The 26,115-nt window shown below is 47.2% G+C and overlaps 1 protein-coding gene across 2 annotated transcripts in view; it reads left to right on the top strand.

Moving 5' to 3' along the window:
* The window catches only part of GLI2 (GLI family zinc finger 2), a 187,714-nt gene extending 162,417 nt beyond the window's left edge, over positions 1 to 25,297 (top strand). For both annotated transcript variants that reach the window (XM_063161793.1, XM_063161794.1), the window contains exons 8-14: positions 182 to 295; positions 3,398 to 3,529; positions 7,087 to 7,236; positions 10,867 to 11,031; positions 15,472 to 15,753; positions 18,786 to 19,122; positions 20,161 to 25,297. In XM_063161793.1, the coding sequence (XP_063017863.1) occupies positions 182 to 295; positions 3,398 to 3,529; positions 7,087 to 7,236; positions 10,867 to 11,031; positions 15,472 to 15,753; positions 18,786 to 19,122; positions 20,161 to 22,517 (3,537 nt within the window). In that variant the 3' untranslated portion in view covers positions 22,518 to 25,297. The remainder of the gene's footprint in view (positions 1 to 181; positions 296 to 3,397; positions 3,530 to 7,086; positions 7,237 to 10,866; positions 11,032 to 15,471; positions 15,754 to 18,785; positions 19,123 to 20,160) is intronic.
* Positions 25,298 to 26,115: the final 818 nt, after the last annotated feature.

Raw genomic sequence — 26,115 nt, 5'->3', positions numbered from 1 at the left:
TCTTGCACAAACCCTCATGAGCTGGTTTTCATATGAACCCCAGGCCAATCCTGCTGTCCCCTGCCACTCCTGAAGCTCAGCCTTGACTGATTTTAAAGTTAGTTTCCAATGAGGAAGTGGGCCACTGTCTGTGTGTCATCCCAAACCCCAGTGCCATTTCTTGCCTGGTTTTCTTTCCTAGAGCAAGCAGAGCAGTGAGTCGGCCGTGAGCAGCACCGTCAATCCAGTAATTAACAAACGCAGCAAAGTCAAGACTGAAGTTGAGGGCTTGCCCCCAGTGTCCCCAAACACACAGGTAACCTCCCTCCTGTGAGCCATGTTGTGGGGTTGAGGCAGCAAGCTGCTGGGTCTCATCTTTGGGAATGATCCTCTTGGCATCTTTTGTCGTAGCTGGGAGCAAGGCAGCAAAATCTGCCAGGCAGGCAGGTGTCTCTTGGAGCACAAAGCCCAGGAAGGGATGGGGCAGAGCTGCAGTGACTGAGTGAAGCATTCCATGGGTACATGGGACTCTGCTTGCTGTTGCTGTGCTTGGATAGGAAAAAGAGAGAGCAAATATATCAAGTGTAATAATGTAAAAATGATGTCTGAGTTTTCGGTGCTGCAAAGCAAGCAGCATTAGTGTCTCAGAGCAAACATAGATTATGAGGGAAACTTGCATGTAGGTAGAAGGCTTGCAAAAAAAGGACGACTTCTTGATTCAGCAAGGAATTGCTCCTAGAAACATCCTTTACACTGGTGACACAACATTTGACACCAAGAAGGGCCCAGAGGCCTTTGCTTTCTTTTTGCAGCCCTGTGATTGCAAACTGCTTAATGGCTGACAGTATCCATCTGACCGTCCTTTATCACAACTGTAAACTATCAGGAGTGCTCTGGGCACTTCATTTTCATGAAATATTAAGCTGTGTTATTGTCAGGCGAATGGAAGAGTTGATGACAAATTTCTCCTTCTGCCCTGGTTCAGGAGCAGGTCTCAGCATGATGCATGGGGACAGCAACGTGTTCAGTCATCAGGGGGCTGGTAAAATTGATGAAGATAGCATATCAGGGAAAGATAAACATGCTGTAGTCAGCACAATTAGGGCAAAGAGGCACCTCTCTGGAGCTTTGAGTTTAGGAGTGCATCTACACACTGCTGCAAAATCACATGCCCTGAAAAACCAATCTGGCCGCTGCCTGGGCTAATAGGGCAACGTGTTTATTTCTTGCAGCAAATGAAAAAATATTTGAAAGCCATCAGTTGCTTTCTCAGAGCATGTGTTAGTGGAGGAGCTGTGGGACAGACAGCTGCTCGCTCAACCACTGCCATCCTCTGTGCGCTGCTCCGTGCGAAGCCGTGTGCGCCCAGCTTGCGAGTGCTCGGATAGCACCAGCCTGGCTCACCCCTGCAGCCCTGCTCCAGGGGTTTTATCCACTGGGTCTTAAAAACACTGAAATTGGCACTGAATGGAGCGGTTTAAAGTAATGCAATGAGATTTTATTAGAATAACAAGGTGAAATTAGGGGTAGGAAAATGGACACTGATCATCTAATAGTTCCTAATGAGGCAGTATGTGAAGTAATTCCCCAAGAGAAATGTAGGTTCCACATCCTGCAGTATTTCAGTATTGACTGGGAAATTACTAGAAGGGACCATGTAAAAGCCCGTTCTTGGCGAGGAGAACAGATTAAAAAACTGAATATAGTGGGTGTCTACTTTGGTCTAAGCAAGAAGAATTAATTAAATTTAGAAATTCCTTTTCTGCAGGAGACTGTGCTGAAAGTTGTGTTACAGTCAGTTAGTAATTGACTGATCCACTTTATGCTGACTGTGAAGTTCATCTATCCCAAAAAAGGTCTATATTTTGTTTTGGAAATGCTGCATTTGAAACACCTCATGTGAGTTGTGCTTTGGGTGTTTGCAATCCTTGGCAAGACAGTATCTCCCATGATGGTTTGTGCTGTAAAAAATACAATCAGACAAGATTTGTGGGACACAGTGAAGTACCAGGCATGAGGGACCTGAGTTACTGAACTTCTGCAGTGCCACAAGAGAGCTCCAGTACAGATTCAGACTAGCATTGAACTAGCTAGAAATGAAACAAGTCAGTCCTTTTCAACAAATTAAATTGTTACAGTTCTGTTTAACAGAAAATATAAAAATTTTGGCAAAATAAGATTTTAGTAGAAAATTACAGTTGTCTGGGAACTGCACTTTGCACAGAGACAAGCATTAAAAAAAAAAAAATAGTGTTTAAAGCTCAACCAATAGGAATTGCAGGGAAAAAAAGCTGCTCTTTGAACTTTCTCAGACTATTGCTCTGGGCTCTGGTATAGTTTGAATCTCCAGAAGTCTTTCTGTAAATTACTACAGTTTCCTGTCCCAAGAGCCACCTTGCAATATCTTTTTTTTTTTTTTTTTAATAAGAGCTAATTAAAACAAATCTCTTCTGTCTGAAGGTGTCCTGGATGCAGGATGCTTTGTGCTAGGCAGCAGTAGTATCTGGGAGGAAAGGGAATGAAGGGGGTTCAAACCTGCTGGGTTTGGTCTTGCTAGATTCCCAAGCCAATAGTGGGTGCTGATGGCCTTGTCTGTAGTGCAGGTGTCTGATGCATGCAGAGTTGACAGTTGTCCTTACTCACATGTGTACTAATTATGTTGTATGTTACGTTATTGTGTAGTTGCCCATGCTTTAATCCTAGCAGCCATAACAAAAATCTTCTCTGCTTCATTTAGCACTGAGGATCTGGCTAGACAGAGAAGTTAAGGAGAGAGCTCACAGTGTATCCAGCATAAAAGTAACTCATTTATGAGGCCGGGGTCCCAGGAGCTCTGTTCTGCAACCTACTCTTCACTGGGTCTTGCTTGAGCTTTCCAAATTCCCTTCTCAAAGAAGTGCTTTGAGACCTCATCACTTCATCCCTGTGGAGCATCCTGCAGGCATAAATCTTTGGGTTGGCTATCATTTTCTCATCTACTGAGAGATGCAGAAAACAGGAACCCCCTGCCCAGCCCATGTCAGTGAGTGGGCTCTGGGCTCTGAGTGCCCTGTGATTTCTTTATACTCATGTTTCTCCACTCTGCCCTGATTGATTGTTTTGCTCCAGCAAGGAGCACAACCAAAGGTCAGAAGCCAGCTCTTTCCTTTTTTCAGTTTTTCCTGGGAACTGCCCACAACCCAGCTGAATCCAGGCCCTGCTTCAACAGTGACTTTGGGGTGTTTCATCTTTTGTTGTCAGCTCTGGTCCACTTCTGCCAAAACCCTGTAGCTCCTTATTTCACAGTAATAGTGAATGTTATGTAGCCACAAAAAGCATGGTTTTGTGATCAGTTGATACTTGCCCTGTAATCTATGAGCGATGGAGGAATTCAGATGGAAGAAGTTCACCTTATACAATGCACCGTTATGTGTTGCAGGAGCATCTGACAGACCTGAAAGAAGATCTTGATAAGGATGAATGTAAACAGGAGCCTGAGGTTATTTATGAGACTAACTGCCACTGGGAAGGGTGCACAAAGGAATATGACACTCAGGAGCAGCTCGTCCATGTGAGTAATGGTTGGGAGGAAACCCCAGCGATAAATTTGGGTTTCTGTGCACTTGTCCTCATTTTTTATCACTAGCTGCTGTACAGCCAGAGCTCACCCTGGGAGCTACTAAAGGTGCAAATCAGAGATACGGTGTGTAAACACTGCCAAAGCAGGTCGCTGCTCCCTGAGGAGTTCAGCTGAAAGAAGGCTCTCATAGATTATGTGATATTGCTCCCTTCTCAGCTGCTGAGGCTGCACTTTCAGTCTCCCTTGTGCATGGCCCAGTGACAGAAGGCTCAGTGCAGAAGACTGGATCAGAAAATGGGGAAAGGGGCTGAGCCCTCCTCTCTTCACTGGCCATATTCACTGAGCCTTCCCACAGAGTTACACCAGCTGTGGGTCAGGGATCATCCATGCTGTCCTCAGTCCTGGTCCAGGCTGGGAAAGCCTCTAATGCTGCTGTTAATGAGCTGTGGAGCTATATCACTCAGAGGCTGTTGACCTGCTCAGCTCATCCCTCCCACAGAAACAGAGCACTTTCAGACTTTGGAGATATGCTCCAGTGTCTGAAATACAGAAAGTGGGTTGATTTTCTAGAACTTGGGCAACAGGGCTTCCATAATCACAGTGATGTTCCCAAACCAGTGTCAAAACTGCTCTCTGAAGGATCCCCAAACCAAGTCATTAATCAGATTTTCAGTTCTAATTAATTCCAAGAACCTTTTGTATGCTTTGCTTCATCTGGGTATCCACCATTTGGTTTCCTTTGGCTTCTGGGGTCAACAAATTCCTCATCCTCAGGGAAGTGCCTGTGAAATCAGACATTATCTGTGTCTAAACCCCATTTTGCTCCCAGCCCAACACCTCCCTAGTCCTTATTTTGGTCTATGGTGCGAGTCCCATTTCTTTAAAGCCAGCCCATATCTGCTGGGAATTCACCAGCCCAGCAACCCTGGTGCTTGCAGCAGAGTTTTGGATTAAACACATTTTGTTACAGGAGCTGCTACCTCTTCCTTTTCCTTCCGCTGCTTGTCTCAAACAGGCTCCCAGCTTGCCAGGGGCCACCCATGTGCAACACTCATGTAGCCCCCTGCCTGAGGGCTTGTGTCTGCTTTCTCTATTTTTTATATATCTTCATTTTGGATACGTTTAGATGCCCCCAAATTGGCATCAGTCACCATTTGCAGGGACTACACTCTAAATTACAATTTTGGGCACATGTTCTTCTCCCATCTAAGGCTAGTGCCTGCCCATCTCTGCCAGAAACCACTGGTTTAGTGTATCAAGTCCTTGAGTACAGACAGATTTGGAAATGGTTTTAAGGCCAGTTGAGTGATCAGGTGCTTAATGGGTTGCACATTGCATGCTATGGGGCATTGCTTTTTTGGGGTTAAACCACAGCATGCCTGTCAGATGGGCTGGGCTCACATGTGTCCAGCAGTTTTTGTGTGTCTCCCTCTCAGATGTAAGAAAAACTAATTTTGCCCAGAGCAAAGGGCAGAGCACCAGGCAGCTCAGCACAATTTCCAGAAAAAAACCCCAAAAATAAACAAAGAAAAACATTTGATGAAATATCCCAAGATTTTCCTAAATTTGGAAGGTTACAAAAATTGAGTCTTCTGTACTGTGATTACTAGCAACATGGGGTTGTGGATTTGGGATGCCCAAAATACACATGCAAATGAAATACAGATGTTGTAGGCCAGCTTCTGAGAAGGTGCCATCTCACCATGCATGGAAAAACTCTAGTTTGTGTGCAAAGTACCTGGGTGAGCAGGGGCTGTTCCCCATACACAGCGTGCCTGTGGGAGAAGTGCATGTCAACAGGGAGCAGCAGCAGTGATGACATATTTTTGCAAGCACTGCTGCTGCTCCCAACCTCAAAGGCCACACTCAGTTTGAGAGAAGCCCAAGCAAAGCCTTCAGCCAGGTAGGGGCTAAGGAGCTATAGCTGAAGTGGAGTAAGCTGTGCAACTCCTCCTACCCCATGTGATGGGAAGTAGATGTTGCCTAGGCAGGGAGTGAATAGTCCTGAATGGGAGCTACAGCTTCCCTCCTGTAAATGTTCTTCCTCTGGCTCAAACAAGACCAAAAGGTAAGCCTGTGCTCTTCCACACTCCCAGCATTGCTGTGTGTAGTCTTGGTTGCAAGTTAGACTCCCACACAAGCAGAGCCTGGAGATGTGTCTCTCCAGGCTGGTCTGGACATGGTTTAGCATGTCCATGGGTCTCTGGGGAGGTTCATCAGATTTCCACAATCTGAGGCTAAAATCTCACTCCAATGCCATGTTGTAAAACCAGAACTGTAGGCAGCAGAACTCTAAACCTATACAAAACCTCTCCCAAACCCAGGCTTCCCCAGCTCTCCCAGCACACATCTTTGGCTCTCAGTGTTTACGTGTGATGCCCAAGAGACCAACTGAGCCCCACACACCTCCTCCTGTCTCTGGGTAGAACTGGAACCCCAGGCAGAGGACCTTGACCCCAGGATTGTTCTGCAGCACACAGAACACTGAGACTGAGTTCAGCTGGAGCTGTGAAGGCTGATGAATCTGTTTTCATGTGCTTTTGTGTCCTCATGCTGCCTCATGGCCCCAAGAGAGTCTCATCCCTAGCTGCAACATGTGTGCCTGGCCTTGGCCTGGGGACGAAGGCGGGGGCTGGAAAAGATCTCAGCACAAAAAAAGCCAAAACCCAAAACCAAAGTGGTTTATTTTAGGATTTCCTGTCAGTGAATGTCTTCTGAAAACACAGGAGCGAGGACAGGCATTATTTTTGGCAATGAGACCCCATTCAGAGAGACAAGGCCGCCGCGGGAGCGGCGCTGCCGACGGGCCGGCCCCTGGCTCTGTTTATTTTCGGCAGGGCTTCATCTGCCCTGCACTGGGAAAAAACAGCCCACTTCTCCCTACCAGGGTGGATGAAGGCACCATTCTGGGCCTGGCTTTTCAACACTGCAGCACAGAGTTTCTTGGGCCTGAGCAATTAGCAGTAAATGAGCTCTCCCTGCTGCATAGCTCTTAGATGCTGTCATTTCCTGCCAGCCACCAGCTCTGGACGGCAGGTGGATGTCATGGGGCCAGCATATGGACTTAGATGCATAGGATCATTTAGGTTGGAAACAACCTTTAAGATTATTGAATCCAACCAAGGCTTGTCTCCTGTCCGTCATCCTCCAGCAGCATCTCAGGAAGGGGTCTCAGGTGTGTAAATGCAGCACAGGAGGGTTCAGCAGAAACAGAAATTACTCTGTTATCCCTGTCAAGAGTGGCATCAAGCAGCTGGGGAAGCACTGATAGGGCTCCCTGCTCCAAAAAGCTCCCATTGCTTTTGCAAACCTCTCATTTTTAGCCTGCTTTGTACCCAGTGTGCTGGATGCTGCACACCTTTCTCTGCAGGGCACACTAGACCACAGTGCGGGTCCACATCCCTGGTGTCACCTGTGCACCTGGCACCCAGGTGCTGCAGTGCCTGACAAGCACTGGGGAGGGAACATCTGGCTTTCAGAGCACTGTGCATGATTCACTGGCATCAGCTCTTCCAGGAGTGACCTGGTTTTCTTTTCTCTCCTCCCAGCACATCAACAACGACCACATCCACGGGGAGAAGAAGGAGTTTGTGTGCCGCTGGCAGGACTGCACACGGGAGCAGAAGCCCTTCAAGGCCCAGTACATGCTGGTGGTGCACATGCGAAGGCACACGGGGGAGAAGCCACACAAGTGCACGGTGAGCTGGCAGGGGACATCTCACTGGGCAATGGGACACCAGGCTGGGGTGGTCACAGAAATGTGATTGCAGACGTGGACATGGCTTCAGATAGGGCTCTACCAGGCCAGCCACTGGCAGCAGCTCAGAGCCAGTCCAGCTCTCTGTGCCTGGGTTACAGCTACTTGCAGGTTAGACCCCAGGCACAAGAGGACAAGGAGTGTGGGTGAGGTATTAGTGGGCAAAACTGCATTTCCTTGGGAAGAGCTATTTCAGAACTGCCACAGAGATCCAAAGCAACTCAGGACAAGTCACTTAGGTGAAAATCCAGCCAATTTAGTTGCCTACATCCAAGAAAGAAATCCAGTAATGCCATGCTGTGGGGAGGTGCCTAACCCTGTTTGTATCTAACCTCGCATCACCCACTACAGCTGCTGGGAATGCAAGATTCCCTCACCCACGGACCTAAGCATTCCCACATGCCTCTTTCTAGCCTGAGAATCGAGGCCAGCACCTGCTGCCTCTGCTCTCTTAGTCCAGAGGTGAGGTTAAGCCAGAGGTGCTTAAACCCCAAAGAAGGACTCAGTCTCCAGACCTTCTGCATACCAGCAGCACTGTGCCTAGGGTTCAACACTGCCTGAGGAAGAGTATGGGGTGCTGTTTTGCATCTCAGCCCTGTGGGTGCAGGCTCACTGACCATATGGGAGAGTTGGGCTCTCCCTCTCCTTAGCCTCAAGATAGGAAATCCCAAATGTGCCTTCACACTTGGAGCCTCTCACCACACTGCTTGCTGAGGTGGGGCAGCCAAGGGTGCCTCATGCAGGGCACAAAAGGGAAACGAGGTTATGGAGTTGAGTGACTATGGTCAGCTGTTGGGAGAGGTGTTCACAATCTCCCTCCTCATCTCCTCCAGCCTTTTTTTCTCCCAAAGGTCTTTTCCTCCCTGTCTTTTGATATCCTCTGCTCTCTGCCTTCTCCTCCTGATGGCATTTCATAGCTCCTCTGCAGTCAGCATTACACTGTTCCTCTCCCCAGAGTCTTGGGGACATATCTCTTCCTGCTCAGCAAATGTCTGAGCCCTCCTCCTGTATCTTCCTCCTCCTCTGCTCCATTAGCCAATTCCAGCCCTGCTCGCTCCCTGGCTCTGCCCCAGCTCCTGCTTACAAATATTAGGATATGTATGATTTGCCTGCTGCATGACTCCTTTATCAATCTTCCAGCCTTGTGTTCATTTAATTTAGAGCATAAGCTCCCCCGGGGCACAGGGCCATGTCCTTTGTTTTAATCTTCTAAAGCACTTTGCCCAGTCTAGTGCTTTACCAATCTTCCTTAAAAGTATCAAGAAATATTGATTGTTGGTGCATACAAAGTGAGCACTGAGGGCAAGTCTCGCCTGCCCTTGTAGGCAGAGGGACTCAGGAGACAAAAACAGCAGTGGCCAAATCCTCTTTAGTGCTGTGGTGGAGCAGGAAAAAACACTGCTGCACAGTCCTGCCCTTTTCAAGCCTCAGTTTTGGCACACTGTGGCCATGTCAAGGCTATGTTTGAGTCTCAGGTCATCCTCTGCCTCCTGGAGAACTGCAGGCCCTCCATGTCCAGTATGTTGCATGTCCCCAAACTGGAGAACCACCATTTTTCAGTGGCCTGGGATAATGGCAGTTCTGCAGGCAGTGCCCTTCTGTGGCACAGCATTCCTTGTCCAAGTCTGGCAGTGATTTTTCAAAGCAGCAATGGTTTCAGACACGAAGTTTGTGATGTACATAAAGCTACGGATGAGCCCAGTTGCAGCCTGGGATTTGGTCAAGGATTATTTCAACAGATGACAGCTAGAACTCCCACTGGCATAATCAAATCCACACGTAAGAGTGGGAACAACTGCTTTGAACATGCACTGGCTGCTTTGCTGAGAAGCTTTTATTTGAAAATGTGGCCTTAGAACTTTTGCTCTTAATAACTGCATTTTTGTGTCAGTATCCAGCAAAACTAGAATGGATGCATGAGTTGTCTCAAGCTGAGTTCCCTTTGTTTTTCAGCAAGAGAAATTATGTATTTCAATAACTGTAGAGACTTGACTTGTAAAGGATTGTTTGTACTGGGCAAGAGAAGAAAGAGATATACTGTGCTACCTCAGAGCTGTGGCATGTTCTATGGGACAAATGGGCTAATGAAAGTTGTCTGAGGAAAAAAGCTGGATCCATCCCACCCTGACAAAGCTGTGGAAGGAATCAGCTCTTGCAGGATGCTTCTACTGGTCCTTGAAGAGATGTGAATATCTCAAGAGCAGAGCAAATCTGCCTTATGTCCACCATCCCTATGCTAGACCTTAAAGAGAATCCTAAGTAAGCCTTCTTTTCCAACACAAAAAATTGTATGGGGTCAATCTGTGCGTCCATGCTTCATGGGTTTCATGGGCTGCATGTTTGCCTCCCCCCCTAGCAGCCCAGCAGTGCATGTGGAGCCCAAGGTAGCAGGTACTGTTGCTATTGAATGCAGGTGCCTGTGACCAGACCTTTGGATGTGTAGAACCACTCAGCTGCCATGGGAAAATCAGACACAGAGCATGACCTGTCCTGCTGTGGCTCCAGTGTCTTCACTGGCCAAGACTCAAGCAGAGCAATGTGAAGTCTTGTCACAACTGGACTGAACTTGTAGACATGTTTAAGTGATGTGACTGGAATACAACACATACATTACAGCAGCAGGGGCTGCTTGTTGAAATTTAAAGGGTGTTGTTTTGTATAGGAAGTACAGCCTGGGCTTTTTAATGCTCCAGCTGAACAGGGGGTGCCACATTTAGCTAGAATTTGCAAGGGAGCCTTGCATTTCTTAAAACCTCCCACTTGTTTTGTCAAAGAGCACTTTAGAGACTCCTTGGTTGGAGGTGAAACCCTCCCATGCTGGGATGGGGCAGGTGCAGGGAGAAGTCTCCAGCCCAGCCAGAGTGGAGGGTGGCAGGACTTCAATCACCCGAAGCCTCACCACGTCTCCCAAGCTGCTCCTTCTCATTGTGTGGGCAGCTGGTTTCCTTCCAGGAGGAAGGTTTCTGGCCTGTTTCGTCATCCGAAAATCCATCTGTCTTCAAGATTGAGAGTCTTGTTTTTTAAACTGGTAATGTCAGACAGCCTGACCACAGCATCCTCCAAGAGTAAACCCAAGCTGTAATTTGGGAAACTTTAAAGCTTGCTAGATTTCTGTTTGTGTGTTAGGGAACTGTCTGCTCTTTCCAGTGTTGGTGCAAGTGGAGTTGCAAGGCTGGTCAGACTGTGGAGAAGCTGTCAGTTCCCTAGGTGGGAAGGAGGGGGCCCCTGTTCTGAGTGTTTTAGATGCAGAGGGTTGGCAGGAGGGGCTGAGAGAGCTCTGGGAGGAGTGGAGGGGTGTTTAGCCCTGCTGGAAAAAAAGAGTCACTTGTTGAAATGTCAGGTGGGTACCCAACAAGGAGTAGCACCTCAAATATGACTCACTGCTGAAACTCTCAGCCTGCCTAGGGAAGCAAATTCTCCCAACAAAGTGGATGTTGTTCCCTAAAACACAAGCCCTTTAAAAGAAGAAAAAAAAAGAAAGAATGAGAAACAGATTGGAAGGGTTTAGGCAGGGGGAAAATCAAATTTTTCTGGTTAATTAATCACTCCTCATGTGGTTTTTTTATTTTAGTTTGAGGGTTGTTCCAAAGCCTATTCCCGCCTGGAGAACTTAAAGACACACCTGAGGTCCCACACTGGAGAAAAACCTTATGTCTGTGAACACGAAGGCTGCAATAAAGCCTTTTCCAATGCCTCGGACAGAGCCAAGCACCAGAACAGGACACATTCCAATGAGGTAAGCCTGGGCTCACCACAGCTCAACGGAGGGCTTTTTTTAAATTTTGCTGACAATAAACATACACTTTACACACTGGACGCATGTAAAAAGAAACCTACTGTAATGAGAGGTTTATCTTATTTTTTAATGGGATTTATTTTTGCTGGGGAGCCAGACCACATTAGCTTTATATTTATGAAAGCTGTGTTTGAAATCATAAACAGATGTTAAAGTATGCAAACTTTTTAATCGACTTTGGAAATGAAAACAAGCATTTTCCAAACATATAATTTTTAATAGCACAGATAGTATAGTACAGTTGTGCAAGTGGAGTTTAATATTACTGTGGAGCAGACTTGCAGTAATGTAACAGCTACCCTGGATCCTGATGCTCTGGAAATAATAGTCCCTCCATCATTTGATGTACAATGATGGAGCACAATGCAATGCTTTGTTAACCTTGGATAATTAAGACCCACTATTAGTAGTTGGGGAGCAGAGGAAATTGCCTTTATTGTAACGCATGTGATGGTCTGTTGCAATCAACCATGGCCGACGATTGAAATTTATATTACCACTAATTAGCTGACAGGGGAAGAAAACCAACACTCTAAAGTTCTAATAGTGTTTTCAGCCATGAAGAATTCAGTCTGTAGCCTAATTTGCAACAGTTAAATATAGACTATTGGAGAATGGAACACAGTTGCCACGGTTGACAGCCTTTTGAAGCGATGCTGTGTCTACAAAGGGTTTGTTGGGAGTATTTTTATCTCTGGCATAGTATCAGTCAGTGATAACCAAAGCTCTGTAGGTTTCAGAGATTCTGTTTGAGTCAGAATGAGGACTCAAAATCTAGAATCCTCTTCCAGGCCAAGATGATGCTGAGATGGACTGATGAATGACTAGGATCCCAGAGTTGTTTGAACTGAGTTGGGTATGAACCCAAACATCAGGAGTGTTCTCCACCAGCAAGACACAGGTTAAAATTAACCCATATCCACACTTAAACTGGATAGTTTGGAGTTGTTTGAAGGCTACACCTACCTTGAGGCCAGGAGGGACTAAAAAGGTAGATTGCAGTTTCTTGTCTGCTCAGCATCCTGCATTCCCAGTAAGTGGTGTTTGACTACATAATTTTTCTATGTTAAAGCTTCTTCTCCTGAAAAGTAGGCAATTGTGGCTTAATCTCACATTTTAGGTGCTGGAAATCGCTCATTCTCCAGTCGTGGATGCTTTTTCTGCCTTCACTCTGTGCTGGATCCATTGTCCCTTTCATTGTTGATATTTCCACATCTTAATTTTGCAGTGTTAAGTCACTCTCTGCATTCTCGCTCATAAGCTGAATAAATCAATCGGGCCCCTGAAGATTTACATTTTTGCAACATTGTTTCCTCTCTTAAAGGAAATTTGCATCTCCCTTCGATTCCTAAGGATTCTCATGTGAATGCATCACAACTGCTGGTACAGCTCTCAGTGCTGGATACAGACTCACTCAGCCAGTCTGTGCACATTGACAGTATGTGAGCGACTTTTTTGCCCATAGATCTCTTGAGCTCAGATCCCTGGAGCTTTACCAGGAGGTTTGCTAGGCAAGGCAGTTTCCCATCTGAGCCAGCTAATGTCCCATGTGGAATTTTCATTTTGAATGTGTTAGTAAATGTAATTTCTCCAATGGGTTCAGATTCCCAAGTGTTCCAGATCAGGAGCTGCATTGGATCTGGGATGACTCCTCGCTTATCTGAGCAGAGCTTGAACACACTTGAAAGTCAGATCATTTGGGTTCCCCTTGTGCAAGAAGGTGAGGCTGTAGAGCAGGAGCATCCAGCTCCATGTCTCTTGTAGACCCTGATCTAAATATGCTGACACATGGCACACGCTGCCTTCAAACACAAATCAAAGACTCAGATAACAGACAGGGATGTTATCCTCTGCAATTGCTTCTCCTAAAGTACACCTACCCCGTCTCTGGTGTAGGAACAGCACAGCCACTAGTGGAGGATCTGTACCAGACCAGCTGGCCCTGCCACAGGAACTATAAGGCACTGCCACTATCCAAACCATCTTACATTTTGCAGTCATGCTTATTTCTGAACTGCTGTTCAACCCTCCTTGATGCAGTACAGACACACCCCAAGGTTGTGGGAGATCTGTAGGCTGCATACAATGGCTCTCCGGGCCATGTTTTTGGCACCCTCTTTGTGAGGATCATATGACACAATCCTTTACACCAGCTGGTATCCCTCACAGCAAAGCTCCTCACGCTGGGCAGCAGGCCCAGGCAAGGGTCCTGTGTCCAGCTGTGGCCATGACCACTGGCTTAGCAAACTGTACTGAGACCTTGGCTCACAAAACCACACAAATGCAAAGCAGAAGTGTGTGGCTGTGAATATTTCCCATTACCCATTGGTAACTCTATTGTGGTTCCTAGCTACCTTCTAAATATTTTCCTCTGCTTGCAGTGTTTACTTGGAGTACACCAGTTTCAGACTTAGTCATCCCAGTCTCCTCTAAGGGGGAAGTTCCAGGTTCCCTGTGTTTGTCACTATCATTGTGTGACAGGACGTAGGTGTATGGTCCAAACATGCTGAAGTTCAAGGCTGAGGATGTGTTACCACACTGGCTTTGGTTTGATTGTTGAAATGTCATACACACTACATTTTAAACTTTCAGTGACTCTTTGAATCCCTTCAGGGGATACCTTCAAAGTTACACCTGGAAAAGGGGCTTTCATCCTGTGACCGCTCTCCAGTGCATACACAGAGGAGTGCCTTGAGTTTATAGTCAGCCAAAGACTCAGAGTGACATTTTCAGCAACTCAGGCTGAACAAGGGTAAAACACATAAATCCAGTTCTGCTTTGTGTGTGGGGAGTTCTCCAGTTCTCCCACCCTCAGGAGTATCACCCTGTATGTGCATGAGCGTGGGAGGGAGGCATCTGAGACATCTAAACCCTTGACTTCACTAGAGTGAAAGATGTCACTAGATGTCAGAATCTGGATAACCGAGGGACAGATGAAGGCACACCAGTGAAACAGCAGTTGTGCTTAGCTCAGTTGCAATGGGTATGGCCTGATGAAGAGGATGATTGAATCCCCTTAGGTGGAGTGTCTGCTGTCTAAGCAACAGTGATCATGTTACCCTAATTGCTGGGGTGTGAAAAATCAGAATGTTGAGCCTAAAGAATATTTATAAAAAAATCTGTGAGCTGTTCATATACAGGATTTTTTCAGCACATGTTGTGGGGCTTTTGTTCTTTGTAATAAGGCTTAATAACAGTAGTAGTATTTTTGTAATGCTTGTCCAAAAGGTTGCATGGTATTTTTAAACAAACTATTTTCATTTTTGTGCTTTGGTTTACCCAGCTTTAAAATATATTTACCTCAGTGGGGTGTAACGTGGATTTAGCTGGTTTGAATGATGTGCCAGGATCAGTCAGGAAGCATGCTTTTGAATACAAAACAGACTTTCAGTGTTTTTCATGTGATGATGCTGGCTTTCTGCAAGGAATATATACTCCTTTTTATTTTTTCACTTAAGTTCCTGGACAAAATTACAAAACAGATTTTTAAAAAAATTAAAAGGAGTGGTCATTTTGGGTAGCCTTCAATTAGCATCTGTCTGTTTTTTCTCATGGATCTATCCTATTGCATTGGCAGGAAAATACATAGAGTAGTTGTGAGACCAAAAGTGGAACTTGGGATGAATTCTGAGCTTTCAGTGCAGCAGCACCAGCTCAAACAACTGCAGTACTAATACACTTTGGAATTGGACACTCAGTAAAATAAAAAAGCTAAAAGAATAGAAGTATCTGTTGCCGATTTCTGTTTCCAGAAGCATGGCTTCAGAGTTGTTTTCCTGTGGCAATCAATGATTCATGAATTCGGGGTAGAGTGCTGTCGTCTGAAAAAAACATTGCATGCCTGTGGTTTGTTTTGCACAATAGCAGATTTCAAGGTGACACGTGCTGGAGTGGTGTGATAGATTGAGTAGGGTGAATCCAGCCTGGCTTGAATTCACTGGACTTCCATCAGCCAAAAGGTTTCAGACATTTTCTTGGTGCAGACCCCACCTTAGCAGAGCGAATGTCTTATGTCCAGTCCGCTACATCACCTCCTTCCCATCCTTAATCAGGAAACATTCCTGTGGCCACCCGAGCAAATACATACATGGGAAAGTAATACTAGGAAAGTATTTTGTTAATTCTTAGCTGTCTTTTGATCCAGAAACTGAAAACAAGAAGTTTAGCCAACATGAAATGACAAGCCAAGTCTGTGTGGATCAGCAGCAGCCCATATATCACATCTTCCATATCTCAGTCTTTACAGAGTCCTGTGGAGCAGATGCTCCACATTTTGCTGCTGCCTGCTGCTGTGCTCATAGTATTTTCTTGGCCCATACACTGTACCTGGAATATTTGGGCTTATTCTAAATATAACCCAAGATTTGTTTGTGTTGACAGAAGCCCTACGTGTGTAAAATCCCCGGCTGCACGAAGCGGTACACGGACCCCAGCTCCCTCAGGAAGCACGTCAAGACCGTGCACGGGCCCGATGCTCACGTCACAAAGAAGCAGCGCAATGACACCCACCCGAGGCCACCTCCGCTCAAGGAAAACGGGGACAACGAGGCCAGCGCCAAGCAGAGCAGCAAGGTGGCAGAGGAGAGCCCCGAGGCCAACAGCACCACCAGGAGCATGGAGGATTGCTTACAAGTCAAAACGATAAAAACAGAGAATTCTGTGGTAAGAGCAGTTGCTTTTGGCAGAAATGACAGAGATCGGTGGCTCCTTATCTCTCTGATGCAGTAGGGGCATGAAGCATTTGTATTCCATTCACCTCTCTGGGCAGGTGCCCTTCAACCCTAGAGTTCAAGTCCAGAAATGAAACTGCAGGTCAGGGCACAGTCCACTACATTTTGTACCTTCCTACCCAGCATCATAAATTCCTGCCCTTGTAGTCACGGGGACCAGGTGGTACCCTTTGCTGAGGTTGGCTTTCCTGTGCTGTGAAAGTGGGTAAAACCCAAGAGTGTGGTCAAATGAGCTTTACCTACCTCCCCAGTTTAAATTGAGCAATGACCACAGGGCACAGATTGATGAATGCTCTTGAAGCAGAGGTCCTGGCTTCAGCAGTCCCTTTTCTCCTCCCCCCTGCAACCTTCTCTCCTTTTATTTCTAGTGCTGCTGTTTGATGAAGCCAGTGGGGATAAAACTAGCTGTTCTATTTTTGTTGAGTATCTTAAAGCAAGTTCAATTCCTTGTCCACCATACACAGAAGCACAAAATCCCTGGGGTTGTCAGGGACCTCTTGAGATCATCTAGTCCCACCTCCCTGATCAGCCCAGGTTGGCTGGAGCAGATTTCTCAGGAGTACAGAAATTCAATACATGGCTCCCAGCTGCCATAGAAAATTGTAGCAAGGTGATGAGGCAAGGGAGTGAAATTAGGAATAAACTGTGGCCCACAGACTACAGACTGTCACTCAGCCATGATCAAGCTTTACAGCTCCAGCACCTGAAGCAAAGACCATTTATCAGCTTTCTGTCCATTACAGCACCTCCACAATTGGCAGTAGTGTGGTCAGTGGTACTAAGGAACTGTGTATAGTGGTGCTTTCAGACACATCAAACCTCTTCCACCCCCTCCAGGATGGAGGAGGAGATGGAGTGTTGCAACACATGAATCACTTTTACCTTTTGATGTTTCTTTTCACTTTTGTACCCAAAGTTCTGATCTGTTGTATCAGCTCAGAGTAGGACAGGGTATGGGCTGGATACAGAAGAAAAGACCTTCACCTGCAAAGGATGTTCACATATTCCCCAGACTTCCCATTTGAGCTGAAAGGACTTTGAGCTCCAAAATACATATTTTCTTTATTTGAATCCAGGTGAAAAGATTGTTATTCCTGTGAAAAACATGCCCTGGAGCTACAAAGATTTTCTCAGAAGGGTTAGGGGATGTGTTGTTGGACAAATTACTAATGAGTAGCATGTTTCAGTTAAGAAAAAAATTAGTATTTACACATCCAGAATGTCTCTAATTGACTAAAGAAACAGTTTCCTGTGATGAGGTTCTGTACTGTGTTGCAAAAGCTGAGTGTGAGAACCACTGGACAGAATGACCTTTCTCCAGTACTCTTCTTCCATGTGTTTTGTTGGTTTTTTTCCTGTGAAAACACTGACAAAATTACAGGTCCCCACCCTGCTTCTCCTGAAGGTATGGGCTTGTTTTCCTAGCACTCTGTGCTCCCAGGGTTCCAGCCAAGCCATCTCACGGGCAGCAGAGCCCTGGGCTGTGTGTTTCTCCTCACTGTCCCTCTCCAGCACTGCGTACTCCCCTTGTGCACCTCTGACAGGTGGAGTCCCACCTGGTGGGTCCAAGTGCAGCTCCTGTTTCATGGTTAAGGTCAGGGTGGTGGGAGGGGTGAGATGCCTCACTGGTTCCCATCATTCCCAGGCTCCTTGTTTTGACCCATATTTGTGTGTCACCCCAAACCCATAGAAACAGGTAGAAAGTCTCTCCTAGGAGCTTTTATTTGTGCCCCCAAAGAGGGAATGCAGGGAAGATGGGGTATGGGAGGGGGGGATATGTTGGTAATTTGTGCTGTATTCTGCATTTCCCTCTTCCTCCTTTTACTAACCTGGTCCTTTTTGTTAATGCTGTCTTTGTCCTAACAACCTGTTCTTTATTCCCACTTACCCTTCCTTACTCTACCTTCCTAAGGACAGTCGGTACTAAGGTGAGCAAAGAAATCCTTTGTATTAAAATAGCTGTGTAAAGCATGATCTCCTGCAGATCTCTGTCTCCATTTAACCCTCAGAGGGTGGAAGTGGAAGTATGTGGGGCAGTGGGGAGGGATAGGAGAAATTTGCTTGAGTGCAGAAAGGGGGAGGATGCAGTGCCTGAGGATTCCCTTTGCCACCTTTCTCCCAACATCACAACTTACCATTAAATATTGGGATTGCAATTGCCTAGACTGAAGGGCAATCAGAGCCAGTCAGCCCTGCCCATGGGGGGCTGCTGTGGAGTAAAGAACAACACTGCAGCACTCCCATTCCCACCCTGGACCAGGGCAGAGTACTTTACCTTTTCAGCACTCCCATTTTTGGCTGGAGCATGGGCCTGGAGCAGAAAAGCCAGGCATCCTGTTTGGTAGCAGCAGCAGAGCAAGTTCAGACCATATAGTGTCTGCTGCAAATAAACTACTCAATGTGAGTAGTTTACATTCCTAATGTAAATAAAATAAATATTTATGGTGCTTATCTGCCTTATCTGCAAGTGGGAGTTTGGAAACAGTGAGCCAGGTTTTTACCTGGTGGGGAAGTTTGTCAGCTAACATAATTATATGTTAGGGTATTTTAAAGACAGAAGTACGTTGTGTCTGAAATACTTAAGCCTTGATCCCATGTTAGATAAGCCAGTGTTTGCTGCAATATACCTTGCACAGCCAGGTGACATGCTGCTTTTCTTCGAGAAACATCTGTCCTTCTTTTGGAGGAAAAACATTTGGTTTTCTCTCCATCTTGCAGTTGAATCACCATGGTTTTTCCAGCTGTGGGGTGCTGTCCCATCCTCCTCTCACAGGGAGGAGGCATCTGCCTTTTGGAAGAACTGGGGTCCTGCAGCAGGGAGGGTAACAAGACAAGGGAGAGCCTAAGATAGGAGCTCTCCTAGCCCCCAGGATGTTGGGGATGTACCGGGGATGTTGAGCTCCTGATTTCTTCCCATCCATGTTTTCACCTGCCCAACTCTTTTTTCTCTTTTCTGTCCCCAAGATGTGTCAGTCCAGTCCTGGTGGCCAGTCGTCATGCAGCAGTGAGCCATCACCCCTTGGCAGCACCAACAACAATGACAGTGGAGTAGAAATGAACATGCACAGCGGGGGAAGTCTGGGAGATCTGACGGCGTTGGATGACAACGCTCCTGTCGTGGACTCAACAGTCTCATCTGGTAACTCAGCAGTCAGCCTGCAGCTAAGGAAACACATGACGACGATGCAACGACTTGAACAGCTCAAGAAGGAGAAACTCAAGACAGTTAAGGATTCCTGCTCATGGGTGAGCCCAGCTCCACAAGCCAGAAACATCAAGCTGCCTCCCATCTCAGGAAATGGTAAGCCCTGGGCCTGGACCATGTCCTGTAGGAACATTTCAGAGTTTGACTCTGGTTTCATAACCAAGAGTCTGCCCTGGAGGAATGTATATCATTCCTTATTGCCTCTGAGTCATGCTTTGATAGATAAAGATGTCAGGTAAAATGGACAGCTTGGGTGTAAACACAGCCATCTGGTGATGTGCAAGAGAAACCCAGGTGCTCAGTTCTACAGACCTATGAAGGGAGACAGAGGTTTTGGTGTCCTCGTTCCTGAGCTTAACCAGAACCCAGACGCAGCTGTCCCCATTGTCTCAGTTACAGCCACAATACTGCTGGCGTTTTTTCTAGCAGTAGGAGTTCCCCGAGGGCTAATGTGCTTCCTGGGAGACCACTGGAGCACAGCAGCAATCCAGACAAGACCTCCCTCCATAATCTTGCTCTGACAGAAGCCTTTTGTCACTCAGAAACTCCTGGCTATTGCCTCCAGCTTCATATGCTTGTTTCCCACTGGCTGGTAGATTCCTGGTAAAAGCATCTCTTTGAACCTTTTAGAGGTCCTCTAACTTTGCCAAGAAATCCAAAGGCATAGTGCCTGGGTTATACTAGATCTCAGAGCTTCTTGGGTTGCTCTTGGAAGAGCCTTTGAATGCCAACCTTTGGGCTCTCCCTGACTGCTGTGCATCTGTCCCAGAGAGTAGCTGTGGTTGTAGCCCTGTGCTGTCCCTGTGGCACTGTTCACACCAGTCCTACCTTTGTGCTACTGAGGGAAGCCTATGTGGAGACATTTCCTCAGAAGCTGAGTACAAGGGTGTACATGTTACAAACACACTGCAGCAGGGACTTCTTAACTTGTCTCCCCAGACTTCTTGCTCCCTTTGCATGAGCATAGAGCTAGAAATGAAACTTTGAATTCACTAGCAGCACATGAAACTCATCATCACTCCCATGAAATATTTGGGGGTGGCTTTGTGGGTCCATATTCTGGCACCTAGAACACCACAAAGTGAAATTTCTCAGCTAAGTAAACCTTTTCCTTCCCTGCAACCTTTCTTTCAGGCTCTGTTCTAGAAAACAGTGGTGGTTCTTCAGCTATGCTGCCCAACCCCAGAATAATGGAGCTGTCTGTCAACGAGGTTACGATGCTGAACCAGCTCAACGAGCGCCGTGACAGCACAACGAGCACCGTCAGCTCTGCCTACACTGTCAGCCGCAGATCCTCAGGGATCTCCCCGTACTTCTCCAGCCGCCGTTCCAGCGAGGCTTCCCATCTCGGGCACCGCCCCAACAACACCAGCTCCGCTGACTCCTACGACCCCATTTCCACGGATGCCTCCCGCCGGTCGAGCGAGGCGAGCCAGTGCAGCGGGATGCCGGGGCTGCTGAACCTCACACCAGCTCAGCACTACAGGCTCAAAGCCAAGTACGCTGCTGCCACTGGGGGCCCTCCTCCCACCCCCCTGCCAAACATGGAGAGGATGACCCTGAAGAACAGGATCTCACTGATGGATGGACCAGACCCCACCTTGCCTTCCGTCCGCCTCCCACCGGGCCCCAGGCGTTGCAGTGATGGTAACACCTATGGCTACCCATCAGCTCCAGCATTTCCCCATGAGGTGCAGGGCAACTGCACGAGACGGGCAAGTGACCCTGTGAGGAGACCTGCTGGAGACCCCCAGGCTCTCCCACGAGTTCATCGCTTCAACAGCACCAACAGTGTGAACCCCTTCCATCCTCCACAGCCCACAGACAGGAGGAATTTTGGTCTCCAGAGCTATGGGCGCTCAGATGGGAGCCTGCCCCGGCACTCCTACTCACCCCGGCCCCTGAGCATCAGTGAAAACATCGCCATGGAAGCCATGTCCGGGGAGGCAGACGTGCCCATTGGAGATGATGACATTATGCTGCCAGATGATGTGGTACAGTACATCAAGTCCCAGAACAATGGGACAGTGGCCGAGAGCACTTCCATGGGGTACAACAATGAGATGCAGAACTTCCAAGGAAGTGGGAAGCTGCAGCCTCCAGCCTTGCCCAGCCAGCGCAGGATGGCAGTGGCTGAGGCAAGCATGAGCCACTTGGGACCCATGATGGCAGAGTGTTCCATGAGTTTTGATACTTCTTCAGACATGAATAAAAATAATATGCCTGTCCAGTGGAATGAAGTCAGCTCAGGCACAGTTGATATCATGTCCAATCAGTCGAAGCAGCAGTTTTCACAAGGGAACTTAGCAGTGGTCCAGCAGAAGCAGAACTTTGGTCAGTACCAGAACTACAACCAGCAGCAGATGCAGCTGCCAGACAACAGCATGAATGCAACTCAACAGAGCTTTATGCAAAGAAACATGGGCATGGATGGGCAGAGGCTAAACTGCATGCAGCTACGGCAGCAGCACATGAGCCTAGGTCCCAGCATGAACCCCGACATGGGCTTGCACACAGGGTATAACCAACCACACCAGATGCTGAGCCCCAGTGCAGTCAGTGGCAACCCAAATCAGATCTCTCCTAATTGCAGCAACATGGCAGCAAAGTCTGGACCCCACCTTCATCCTCAGCAGATGGACATGGCAGCCAACCCTTCCTTGATGGTCAGGAGCAACAGTGAGCGCACAGCGCTGGGACAGGTCATGCACGAGCCGAGTCAGCAGAACTACTCATCTCAGCCAAGCCACCTGAACTTCCCTGTGGCCCAGGAGACCTTTCCTCAGCCCATCATGACCTCCAATCAGCCCAGTTTTGAGCCTCAGCAGAGCGTGGTGGGTTCAGCTGCGCAGGCATATCCCCCTGGCATGATCCAGCCTCATCCTCCACCGGAGCCAAACCCGGGCAGCAGACCCCGAGGGGTCCGCACCGCCCAGCAGCTGGGCTACATGAGAACTGCCCATCCTGCAAACACCATCAGCTCTGGCCAGGAGACAGCGGAGGCCATGCACAAAAGAACCAGTGACATGCTGCTGGCACCAGCCCAGCAGTGCGGGGACGGCACGAGGGACAGCAGCTTGATGTACTATTACGGCCAAATCCACATGTACGAGCAGAACAACGGCTTCGACAGCCACGCGGACTGTCGGGTCAGGCAGCAGCAGTGCACACAGAGCAGCAAGCCAGCCACTCTGCCTTCCCCAGGAACAAACCAGGTGTCCAGCACAGTGGACTCTCAAGGTCTTGAGCCGCCCCAGATAGATTTTGATGCCATCATGGACGATGGGGACCATTCAAGCCTGATGTCGGGAACCCTGAGCCCCAGCATCCTGCAGAACCTCTCCCAGAACTCCTCTCGCCTGACGACTCCACGAAACTCTCTGACACTGCCCACCATACCTGCGGGGATCAGCAATATGGCAATAGGTGACATGAGCTCCATGCTAACCACGCTGGCAGAAGAGAGTAAATTTCTAAACATGATGTCGTAACGGTAAAGCACAAGGCCTTGGTGCTATCCAAGGGGCTCTGCGTGAAGCAGTTGTATGAATGTGCTTTTCAAAAATAATCTGTTTCAATAGAGTAGGGTTTTTTATAAGTGTTAAATACATTAAAGGATTTCAAAATGAAAATTTTAAAAAGTCTGTGTACAGAATTATGTAAACTTTATGCAGGCAGTTCAGTACCACAAGGGTGCACCTCTAGTATTATTTTTTTGGCTTGGTTTCCCAGAGCACTGAATAGTATCACCACCAAGCTAGGAGACAGCATGAGGGTGGTTAGAGATGAAACCCTCCCTTCTGGGAAGCCCTGTAAATAGCCCTCCCCATCATTTTTCTGTTAGTTACATTTGCAAAAAAAATTCGTTTTCAGCCCACCCCAGAAAGAAATGGGAGGATGCATTTTTTGTTAGAATAAAAGCCATACTATGTATTCTGCTCTGATGAGAGTAGGGTTTAGTTAGGTCTCCAAACAAGCCCTCTGCCAGCAGTATTGTTTTACACCGTAAATACCTTTGTACGTTGCAAAGAGCGACATTTCCAAATGGCTTCTCAGCAAAGTGCCTTACCATGCTTTCTTGTTAAGTAGCCAAGGCCTCTCTTCCTTTAAAAATCAAATGTAGTGTATTGTCAGAAGCATATATAAAATGTACATTTATGAAAACATAGTGGTGTTTCTGAGAAAACATTGGAAAGACACATTGATGAGACACATAAAAGGTGAATGCACACTTTGATCAGATGTGTTTACAACGTGGTTTATATCATGTGCAGAGTGGAGCAGAGGTCTGGGAACAGCAATCACTGGGAAATAATCCCCCGTGGCAGGAAGGCTCTGCCATGCAGACTGACACACATGCATAACTTTGCACCTTCTGAACACAGTGACTTTCTGCCGGTGCCCCACATGCATCTTTAATGTCAGAGTGCTGGAGCACACGTTACTGGATCCCTGTGCAGCTTTGCAGCAGCTTTGCTCTCTGGTGGGGAGCTGAGGTGCTCACATACACAAGTGATGGTAATGGAGAGACTTCTACTTTTGTTCCAGCCCAGTGTGCACTGTGGCAGCTCTGGGGGAGCAGGTTAATCTGCCAGGGTTCATCTGTGTGATGTGCTCAATGCAGGGTTCTGTCTGGGCTCCATGTGCACAACAGGTGCCTTGCTGCACTGATATGGGGCCAAGCATAAGCCAAAACACCCTGCCCCACAAGCAGGCTTGTTGGCATGCACCCAGTGCTAGCTTAACATGTCCCACAGCATGAAAAAACTGCTGTATCCAAAAAATATACCAGGGTCAACCTGAGCAGTTCATTTGAGTAGCAGACTGCCCCTGCAGCCTGCAGCACCTGCACCAGCAGACTGCACCTGCAGCACTAAACATGTGTATAGTCTCAAAAGGTATTTGAGTCAGAATAGTAGCTTGGTCAGTGAGAATCTCTTGGAACCATCATTGGGGAAGAGATGGGAGGAGCAGGGCCTCCTGAAGTCCATTTCTCCACCAAAGTATAACTGCTCATAAAATAGTGATCAGCTGTTTCCAGGACAGTCCCACCTGCCAGTAAGTTGATCTTTGTTGTATTATTTATTTTTGCTGTCATTAGACAAAAGGGTAGAAGCAGTGGGGTGCATGTACTTGGGAGGAGGCCTTGCTTAACTTCAGACTGCTTTGGACAAGGACAACTCCTCTCATCCTGCTCTCATAGCCTCAAATACTTTGTACCCCATATGTTGAAGGGCAGGGAACAAGTGTGACATCCCCCCCAGGTTTTTGCAGCTGGACTGAGTAGAGCTTCACTCTTTCCTTCCCATCTCCCTGTCATATCAGTGTCATGTTCTCATTTGCACCTACTCTGTCCCCTGCACAGGACCAGGACAGCTCTATAAAGGTGTTTTCTGGTGTCCTTGCTTTCCTTTTGCACAAACTGATGTCAGGATCACTCTTCCCAGTATCACCAGGGGCTGACATGGAAATGCCACGTGCTACCTCCAGGCAAACTCTGTGATATCAGGTGGGCAGGAGCTGTGCTTGGCCGAGGTGGATCAATCAGGACAGCTTTGCTGCCAGGAATCCCTGGGTATGGCTGGTGCAGGGAGGTGCTGCTCAGCATCCTTCAGCCTCATCATCCTCATCCCAAAGGCAGAGGGTGCTCTCAGCCCTGCCCTTCACCCCTCCATGATTCCAGCTGATGTCCAGGGTGCATGAGGACAGGGAAGCAAAGCAAGGTGCCGGGGCTGTTTGTTTGTGTCTCCTGTGAAAGTTGTGTTTAAAGGGATTGTTTTATAGTCTGCTGTATATATTCTCCTGCAGTTACTGACCTTGCCCTTGCCTTCGCATTTATGAAAAGAGGGCAGTACATGTTTTTAGGACATTATATGTTGTCCTGGACGCTTGGAGTACAACTGGGCATCCCTTATGCTGAGATGGATCAGGCTTTCTTGTGTCCTTCGATTGCTAATGACTTTTTTAACAGCTGCATAGGGCAGCAATGGCTCCTGAGTCCCTCCTCACAGATATCTCATTAGCAAATGTTCAAATACAGAAGCAAAACCAAATCTCCAATGACTTGAGATTTTTTTGGACTTTCCAGTGGTGGTCTTCCTTCATTTACTGAAAAAGTATTATAATACTCTTTCCAGCACTGTATATATTATGTATAGAAGACATCATTACTAAAAGTACTGTAGGTGAATTGTTCTGTCAAATTTATATCCTAAGAACATTTTTAGCTGTTTTCTACATCATAAGAATGGAGGTAACATGCTGAACCTGTATATAAACCTTTTGTACATTAAAAAGTAATTTTTTTTTCATAATTCATTGTGTCTGTTGTTATTTCTTTTTATTGACAAATGGTGGCTGGTCTTGGTCTGTTGTTAGCACACCAACACTGTTAGTTGGACTCTGGTGGTGCTGAGGAGCAGTTGGTGAGGAGCTGGCAGGGCACGTGTGTGATACAGCACAGATGTGGAATGGTCTTGCCTTGAAGAACTTCCACTCAACAGTGAGATGGAGGTGGCAGAAAGAGAGGCAGCAAGGTCACTGCTGCAAGCTCAGTCCTGCTGCCCAGGTGTCTGTCACTGCTCCTGGCAGAGGTGATTTGAAGGACAGTGGCAGTGCAGCAGGGATTGTACAGGAAAGGGGCTCAGAGCAAGGGCTGGACAAATTTGCCAACCAGAAGATTTATGATAAAAACGGCTTGTTGACTGACTTGGTCATTGTCCAAAAGGAGACAGAAATAGGACAGATTAGCAGAGCTGTGATGGGCCATGACAGTGGCAAATTGAATATTGAGTTTGGAGAAAGGAGAAATTAATCTGTGCATTATGTATGTGATGGGAAGCAATTATTGGGTGAGCAACTGATACATACATCAGTTGTGACTAGTTAGTGTCTCATCCAGCTCCTTGATGAGAGATTTAATTTGGCTGCAGCAGGAGTTAGCTCAGCTACTCAAGAGACTGACTTTCCACTTGTTTTTGTCAAGGTGTGTTGGTGTGCACAGGGCTAGAGCCTTAAGGCAGGGTGAGGAGGCTCACAGGTGATCCTCGTGGGCTCAGCAATGAGCTTGGAATGAAAACTGCTGAGCAA

Source organism: Melospiza melodia, chromosome 8, assembly GCF_035770615.1.
Source record: "Melospiza melodia melodia isolate bMelMel2 chromosome 8, bMelMel2.pri, whole genome shotgun sequence".
NCBI classification, from domain to species: domain Eukaryota; kingdom Metazoa; phylum Chordata; class Aves; order Passeriformes; family Passerellidae; genus Melospiza; species Melospiza melodia.
This window is presented reverse-complemented; position numbering and strand designations above follow the sequence as displayed.